General features: G+C 50.9%; 1 protein-coding gene across 2 annotated transcripts; it reads left to right on the top strand.

Annotated features, from left to right (window-relative positions):
* Positions 1–750: 750 nt before the first annotated feature.
* Positions 751–7,021, top strand: LOC128337440 (uncharacterized). Of its 2 annotated transcripts, XM_053278450.1 has the most exons (6): positions 751–855; positions 2,814–3,043; positions 3,158–3,240; positions 3,412–3,528; positions 3,738–3,817; positions 3,958–4,173. In XM_053278450.1, coding segments are annotated over exons 1-6 (675 nt in total). In that variant the 5' UTR covers positions 751–853; the 3' UTR covers positions 4,121–4,173. The 2 variants fall into 2 exon arrangements, with proteins under 2 accessions (XP_053134425.1, XP_053134426.1); XM_053278451.1 differs by lacking the exons at positions 751–855; positions 2,814–3,043; positions 3,158–3,240; positions 3,412–3,528; positions 3,738–3,817 and adding exons at positions 4,272–4,367; positions 5,327–5,434; positions 5,577–5,673; positions 6,015–7,021 and having other exon boundaries at positions 3,987–4,063.
* Positions 7,022–8,432: the final 1,411 nt, after the last annotated feature.

The following is an 8,432-nucleotide window of genomic DNA, read 5'->3' as shown; positions in this document are numbered from 1 at the left end:
ATACAGCTAATTTTTGGCGACATCGCCCATGCAACGTTGTAGGATAAAATCCAAAAGAAGCCTTCAGAAATGCGAACGGTACCTTGCTGACAGCACAGAGACTATGATGTCGAAACACAGGCAGTACGGAAGCACATTTAATTGACATGTAGTCACACTGTTGTAGTGTGTAATCTGGAACGTGCTCTGGAGGTGGGAAGGGTCTCCCAGAAGGGATTTGGGACAGTGCCCCTCTAGCAAGAGTGGGGAAGGCGGAGGCCTCTCGGGGGAAACAAGGACGTGGCCTGGAAAGGAGAGACCCTTGGACCAGCGGCCGTTGAGTTGGCAGTTAGCTGGTGATGCATCCCCCTTTGTGACATCACCTGTTGCTACTGGGTCCTGGGACAGCCGTTATCTCTGGCTCCCTTGAATGAATGTGAGAGCGAAAGAGAGCAGGTGTCTGAGAGAGAGGCAGTGGCAGTGAAAGTTGTTTAGAGAGAGATTGGGCGCGATTGTGAGAGAGAAAGAGAGAAAGAAAGAGAGAGAGATTGAGTAGAGTGTAGAGGAAGGATATCGAAGCGATTTGAAGCGGGGATTTGTTTGGGATAGGGAGGGGGGAGGTGGTTGGGATTGGTTTTAGTTTCTGTTAGTTTTTAGATTTTGTTTTTCTGATAGCGTTAGATTTCGTTAGATTGTAGTTAGATTGAGTTAGGTTTCTTGGGTTTCAAAGTATTCGTTGGAGAGGGAGGGATTGGGAGGGGGTTGGGGTGTGTCTGTTTTAGTTTGGGGAGTTTTGTTTTTTGTTGTTCTTTTTGAGTTAGTTAGTGTTAGTGTTGGAAATTTTTATCGTTGAGGAACAGCGATCCTGCTGATTATGTAAGTATTGATTTAATTCTTCCATTCCATTTCATTTAGAAAGCACCAAATACTCTGATCTCAAGGCATGGCATGTTGAGGGTTGTAATATTTATCCCAAAGTTAATAAGCAGAGCACTAAGCAGAGCTACCCACTCCAGTTAACAGAGTGGTTTTGCAGAGTTTAGTTCTTGCAGCTATTTATAGAAGACACGGGAGATTCTTGTAGAATAAAATACTAACTCAGTTGATTAGTAAGTACACCTTTGGAGTGGAAAGGCATCCAAAGATCTACATAAGGAATAGGTCGGAAGAGAGAGAGAGGTTTCCATCTGCTCTCTAAGAAGAAAGGAAGGGATTCTGTGACTCAACAGGAAATAGCTGAGGAGTCATATCAGGTTCCTGAAGAACATCTCGGTAATATTAAGACTGTTGATATTTGAATTTATTAAGAGTTCTAAATCTGTTATCAATCCATTTTAAAGAACCACTTTTAAGATCTGGGGGAAATGGCATAAAATTCCTACCTCCATATTCCCCCTTGTTATCCATTTGTAGTCATCCTAAATTTCCAGCTTCAGACTCACCCTCTCGATTTCTTGGTGTTTTTGGAGGTGTTGCAAATAGATTAAAGGATTTTTATTATTTGGATAAGCCAATTGATTTTGAAACTATTTGGGAAAATTTTATGAATAAGCATTACTCTTGGTTAAATTTTCTTCTGTTTCAGTCCTTTATTTTGCATCCTGATATAGTTAAGCAGGCTAAGAGGAATTTGACTATGTTTGAGGAATTAATATTAAAGGCTTCATAAGTGTCTAAGGGATTTATTTCTAGATTATACGAGATTCTAATAATTCAAACATCTGATCCATTAATTGGCCTTAAGTTGGCCTGGGAAAATGACCTACAACAAACTATTAGCAACTCGCAATGGAATTGAATACTGAAATGGAAGCTGGTGTTTTCTACCTCTTCCTTAGAGAGAATTTTGTGAAGCTCTTTCACAGGTGGTATTTGACCCCTTCCAGATTACCCCACTTTCATGAGTTGGTCCCCGCTATGCTGGAATGGCTGTGGAAATAGAGGGACATACTTCCATTTATGGTGGTCTTGTCCCAGTATTTTCTTCTTTTGGACAGAGGTATTTTTAAAAATGGGTAAAATTACACAACAGAGATTAGATATGAGAGCAGAGTTGGCTCTATTAAATGTATTTTCGGGAGCTAATTTGGCACTATTGTTTAAGGATCTTATCGTTTCCATGTTAACTGCAGCTAGATTATCCATTGCACAATACTGGAAGCATAAAACCATGTCTTTGACATCTTGGTATCAGTCTATGTGGCATATTGCCCTATCTGAAAAATTGACCCATATTATTGGTCTTTTTTCATGATATGGTCGGATTTTATTGTGTTCACAAATCAAGATAATTTCAGTCATTCTCCTCCATCTAATGATTTACATCTCTGGAAGGATGGTTAATGGATGTCATTATGTATCAGATTTACTATTCATGTTGATGTATTGTCTGATTAAATAAAAATTTAAAAGGGGGAAGGGTCATAGAGTAGAGACAGGTTGAACCGTTTGAGGATACCCAAAAGTTGGTGCAAAAGGTCAATGCACTGAATCCCGTTTCCGAGACCCCTCCTCTGGGCAATGCCTTGGTTAATCCATCTGCCAGCATCTCTTCTGCTGGGCAGTACTTCGACCGGACCACCCCTTTCTCTTGCAAGTCTCGACCATAGTGGTACTTGATAGGCACGTGCTGGGTTCGAGACCTCCTTTTCTCCATTTGGGAGATCTGGATACAACCTTGGTTATCCTCAAACATCACTTTGGGCTTTGGTGCCTCAATTCCACAGTCCGATAGTAGTTGGAATGTGCTCCATCTGCTCCCTCTCGCCTCCCCACACCCCACCAGCATTCCTGCCCAAGACCCTCGTTCTCACTGTCTTCCTGCTCTCTTCTAGGTTGCGCAGGATCCAAGGCTTCTTTTCCAGGAGGAGCAGTCGGGTGGCCCCCCTGGATGCCCCAGCGGAGCCCACAGCCTCCAAGCCAGCTGCCCGCCCCTGTTGGTGGTGCATCTGTGGGAGGAAGAACCGGGTGGCCCCTGCTCCCACCGTGCTGCCTCCCTCGCTACCGCCAGTTGGGGAGAGCAGAAAGCCTGGGCCGTCAGCGCCCCCCGTGCAGGATGCTGGAGGTGAGGAGGAGCCCCTTTTGGGGGGGATGGTGGGGCAGAAGGAGAGGGGGTGGCCCGGCTGGAAGGACAGCTCGCTCACGGTCCTGCCTTCTCCCTCTCTTCCCCACTCGGCAGCTTCCACCCCCTGCCATCTCGTTCACGCCAGGCTGCAGAGGGTACATCAAGCCGGAACGCTAAAAGAAGGAGGAGGAGGGAAGGTAGGGAACCACCCTCACCCAGTACAGTCCTCGGGAAGCACAGATCCTTGTCCAGGGTACCGGGAAATGGTGGGATGGCAGCCTCTCATCCAAGGGGGCCTGCCTGGTCCATTCCGGAGGAGGGAGGGGAAATCCTTCCCGACCCAACAGCCCCACGCTTGCCCCTTTCAGGAGCGGAGGGGCAGGATCACTTTCCTGATGGCCCTGATCCAGGCCTGCCAGGAAGCCATAAGGAGGGGGGAGCAGTGCCTTCCGTTTTCGAAAGGGCTGGCCGCCCATGCTGTGCTGGTGAGTGATTTGAGGCAGGGAACTCTGAGGCAAAGGGGTCGGCTGGCGGGAGGGGAGGCCTGGTTGGGGGTGAGCGGGGAGGAGGCAGCCGCCCTTGGAACAGGGTGAACCCTAGCCGGGAGAGGGGGCTGGGTGCATCTGGGGCAGGAGAAGGGAAGCCCCCCCAGGGCCTCTGGGGTGACTCCCTCCTGCTCTCTGTTCCCTCCCAGGAGGAGATGGCCTACATCTGGGAGGACCCCGTGCCCCACCACTTTTTCTCCCTCTGCACAGAGGCCATTGCCTCCTTGAGGTACGTGGAGGGCGGGACAGGGATCGGGGCCCAGATTAGGGTGTTGATACCTTCCCCCACCTGTGCCAGTTTCTTCATGGCATTATGTCCCCCTCCAGACCCCGGCTATTTTTCTAATCTTTCTCCTTTTCTTTTGGCAGTGGAATGAAGCCCTGCTTGGGAGCAAAAACAGAACAAAAGCTCATCTCAGAGTCAATCTTCTGGATGAGCCACATGATTGGAGGAGAGCCGGAGGAAGACCGAGAAGTAAATATCGACACCTCTGGCTGGGCCTGTGCTCTCTTGGTAGGGGGGCCTGCATAAGACCCCCTCCCCAATGGAGACAGACAGACGCCTTGATCCCCCATGAGGGAAGAGGACCGGCAGGGCTTTGGGGGGCCCTGAGGAGGGGCCGGGAAACCCCTCAGGCCAGCAGCAGCCACACTCTGGCTCTCTCTCTCTCTCTCCCCTTCAGAGCCCGTTTCTGCCCCCGGAGAGGTCCATGAGGAGGATGCTGCAAGCAATGCTCGCTGAAAAGCCCACCCTGACCCACCTCATCAGGATTGCTGAGGTAAGTTTGGGAGAGGGTGGTGCCCTCTCGAGAAGGAGAGACACCCAGTCTGGGGGTCAGCAGAAGGGGTCCCCTGCCCTACCCTGCTGGGCTTGGGTGGGGCATGTCAGTGGGAGAGGCCTCAGCTCCCTCCTGGTCAGCAGCGTCCACACATGCAGCCCCCTCCCAGCACCTGTGGGGGCCGCCTCCCTCTCTGAGCGGCCAGGGGAGGGCAGCCCACAGGCAGCTCCCCGCCCTGAGGAGACCCCTTTTTCCACACCTGGCTCACCTGACCCAGTGGGTGACCCCCCCAGGAGACTCGCTTCTGGGCATTGGGGGACGCTTCCTTCCTGAGGCTGCCACAGAGACATGGGAGAGAAGCCCCCCCACCCCCTCGGTCTTCCGCCGTCTTGGCTCCCAGCTCTCAGCAGCCTGGCATGGGGGCTGCTGGCCGGAGGATTCCGTCTAGGGCTGTGGCATTGGGCGGGGGGGACTGTATGGACTCCAAAAGTAGCCACCACCATATAAAAGCCCAAAAGTTCTGCTTTAAAAGTATGTATGGGTTTGGGGAAATTATCGAGTCGATGGATGGGGGAAGTATGCAATACCTCTAAACACCTTGGAATAAAAAGACAAGAGGAAGAAAAACATTGAGTAAGCCATCTCATTTAACCGGAAAAAGCCATGTTTTTCCTTGTGACCTGTATTGACTTCTTGAATGTGCATTGTTCTCCTTGATGTGGTAAATGTGATGGCCTATTCCACGTTCTCTTTATCTTCTCTTTTTATTCCATGCTGTTAGCATACTTCCACCAGCCATAGAATGGATATTTTCCCAGAGTGCAGGCATCCTTGGGAAGCATCACTTTTTAGCCGATGACATGGTGGTGGGCTCTTGTTTGGGGTCCATTCGCATCCCTGATGGAACTCACTCAGGTCCTCTCCAGCTTCTCATTCAGAGGGACTGTTTCGTCCAACAGGCCATTGATGCTGAGATGTTCAGCGAGGATGAGGAGGAGGCAGCCATGGCGGAGAACGTTGGCTTCTTACTGCTCAACATGGCCATTGGGCCCCCTTTCTACTTTGAGGTAAGTCTCCCCCATGCTGGCCTGACTCCCCCTGGCTCCCCTGGCTCCCCCATGGTGGCCTGGCACCCCCCAGCTCCCCCCTCCAGGATCCAGGGTCCCCCAAAGAGCTCTGACAGGCCTTCTTTTCTCCCTCTCTCTACAGGCAGAGCAGATCAAGCCACTCCTGCCACTGGGCATTCGCAGGGTGGGCCGAACAACATCCAGGGCCATGGGCGATGGGAGCCATTCCTCCGATGAAGGTAATGTCCATCCTGAAGGAAATGGGGCTGGCAGAGCTCCCTCCCTGCTCTGGGCTTGGGGAGCTCCCGCTCTGTGCCCACCATGGGTCTCCGAGGAGCCCACGTCCTCCCTCTTCCTGGTCCCCCAGAGCCTTCCCCAGAGCCAGCCCTGCACACCCCAATCCTGCCCCAGGGAAACATGGCGCTCCCTGAGGAAGGCCTTGAAGCCAAACTGCAGCTGGGGAAGCCCTCTCTGCTGCTCCCCTTGGGAATCCCCGACCAGAAGCCTCCTCCTTTTCTCAGGGGCAGGTAGGGCCCCTTTTGTAAACTAAGCCATGCCCGTCTTCTCTCCCAACAAGCAGACCTCTTCGAGCCCTGAGAGGACCTGGATTTTGGTGACCTTCTCCAGGAGCAGCCCCCTTCCACTGCAAGCCCCAGGACAAGAAGAAGAGCTCCATCTATGCCAAGAAGATGAGGAGGGTCTTGCCCAGCTGGAGGCACGACGACACCTAGAATCCCCCTCCCCTTGGCCTCGTGCAGAGGGGAGGGTGTTTTTCCCAGCCCTGCCCTGCACGAGGCCCAAGAAGCAGGCTGATTGGCCCTTTAGGTTTGGGGGTGGGGTTTTGGCCGGGATCGGCCGATCCATGCCCCAGGCTCCTCAGTTCAGCCTGGGCATTCCCCTCCCTCCCTTCCCTGCTGCAGAGCGGGTCTAGTGATTGGTCGCCCGAGGGGATCGAGTAGGAATTTTTTGCTCCCAACGCATTGGCCACTGTTGGGGTTTTTTTCGCCTACTCCGTTCTGTACCCAGGTGTTTAGTTAGAGTTAGGCCGGTCACAATGGCAGTAACAGTGCGGGTTGGGGGGTAGGTTGAGAGATAGAACATCGGTGAGCACCCTTGGATATTCAAAAGGTTGATTGGTCAATTGCTCCTTTGTGGCCTGTGTGGCACGGGGAGAATGGATTGCCATGAAACGAGCTTCAGGACTTCACCAACCTTTAGGCTGTGCGGTCCGGGGTGGGTGAAGACCTTGAAGTATCCAGATCCCCTCTTCTAAAGGGGGGGTTGGCTTTGAAGGAATTGGGCGGGGCGTTCCTGCCCGTTTCCTGAGCCAGGGTGTGTCGCCCAGTGAGGCGCTGGGTAGGACATTAGAGTCCTAACCCGGGCCTAGTGGCCCGCACTGTTCTCTAAGGGTGATTAATCACCTGGCATTCCAGTCCGCCATGTCTATTGTTCCTGTTAATAAAGTTGTGGCCCTTTTACCCATAATAAGTCTATGTGTCTTCTTGGGCTGGGAGCTGGGGACAAGGAGACCATCTTTGTATGCAGGGGACACAGCACTGCAAGAAGCGGGTTGCCCAACTCCACCAAGAAGAGGCGGAGCAGCTCAAGCGGGAGAGAGAGTAGTGAGATGTAGAGCACCCTCTAGAGGAGGAGCAGCGCCTTCACCCAAAGCAGCATCGACAGGAGCAAGAGATGCTTCCGCCTCAACAGCAACAGCCAGCCGAGCTCCCCCTAGAGGGCTCCACTGTCTTCCCCCCAGGAGAGGATCCCCGTGTGGTTCTCGCCACTTTGGAATGGGCTGAGCAGAACCAGGATCTCCAGGAAGGCAAGTCCATGAGTGGGGTACCCAGTGTGGTTGTCCATGGGGATCTGGCCAAAGGTTGTAGTCATGTGTCAGAAGGAGGGGATGTTACCTGAAGCCTGGCTGCTTTGACATGAAAAAAATCTGAATAATATCATGACCTTGGATGAAGGTTTATGGACAGAGGGACAGGAAATGTCTTGTGGGCAGCTGAAATTGCTGGTCAATGGATGTTTCTCAAAAGGGAGTCTCTGCTCAACTTCCGCAAATGTCAAGGGGAGAAGGAAAAAGAAGAGGAATCACAGGAACCTGGCATAGGCTGACCTGGTGGCTTTGTGCAACAGATGCAACAAAAATAAACTTTCTTATTCTATCAAGATTGGAAGCTTGTTGTTGATTTGTCTTCCCCCCACACCCATAACCCTTTCCACACGAGTGAGTTTTTTTGTGGGTTGGATACTTTTGACAAAGGGGTTTTGTAGTGTACCCAGCCAGACAAAAAGTCTACTTGGTGGTGGCAGCGGCAAAAGGTTAGGAGGAATAGGCAGTTGTTCCTCCACAGAAGTCTTCGAAACCAGACTCCATCCCAACTTAGGAAACAAGATCAATAACATGCATTAGAAAACATTTCACTGAGGGATTCTGTTTAACCTCTCATTAAGGTAGTAACACTTAGTTGGTTAGATTACTGGGTTCAAAGCCCTTGATATATACTAAAGATATATTCCTGATTAATCCAGTGGCAGGGATTTTAAAATGTGAATCCTAAAGTCACTGACTAGGGAGCAATAATAAACTTAGCAATTCACTTTATTTTTTAGCTGCCCCCTTCAAACAGCATTCAAATGCAAAATAAAAACACATCACACATTAACGCATCACAGACCCCCCCCCAAAAAAATGCGGGGGGGGCCCTACAAAAATGCAATACAAAGTAATGTATAAACACTTTTTAAAATCAGTTTTAAAATCTGGGGAGGATTCAGGGACACACACCCCATGGAAACAAAAATGGAGGCCTGGGGATCATCATTCAGTTGGTACAGAAGAAGAAAGGATGAGATTTCTCTTTTAATAGATGGTTGCAAGGAGGGCGATACTGACAGCAAATTTGCTTGCCAAGCTGAAGGACATAAGCTGACATTGGAAATCTCCAGTTCTCAAACTGCTGATTCTGGCCTCTATTTCTGTGCACAG

The sequence above is a fragment of the Hemicordylus capensis genome, chromosome 14 (assembly GCF_027244095.1).
Source record: "Hemicordylus capensis ecotype Gifberg chromosome 14, rHemCap1.1.pri, whole genome shotgun sequence".
Classification (NCBI taxonomy): Eukaryota; Metazoa; Chordata; class Lepidosauria; order Squamata; family Cordylidae; genus Hemicordylus; species Hemicordylus capensis.
Note: the sequence above shows the minus strand (reverse complement) of the source record. Positions and strands in the feature narration are given on the sequence as shown.

What these genes read in the sequence shown, in the direction of transcription:
- LOC128337440 (XM_053278450.1), top strand. An exon ending in TGGCCGCCCATGCTGTGCTG is followed by an intron (nt 3,529 to 3,737) that starts GTGAGTGATTTG and finishes GTTCCCTCCCAG; the next exon opens with GAGGAGATGGCCTACATCTG. An exon ending in GAGGCCATTGCCTCCTTGAG is followed by an intron (nt 3,818 to 3,957) that starts GTACGTGGAGGG and finishes TTCTTTTGGCAG; the next exon opens with TGGAATGAAGCCCTGCTTGG.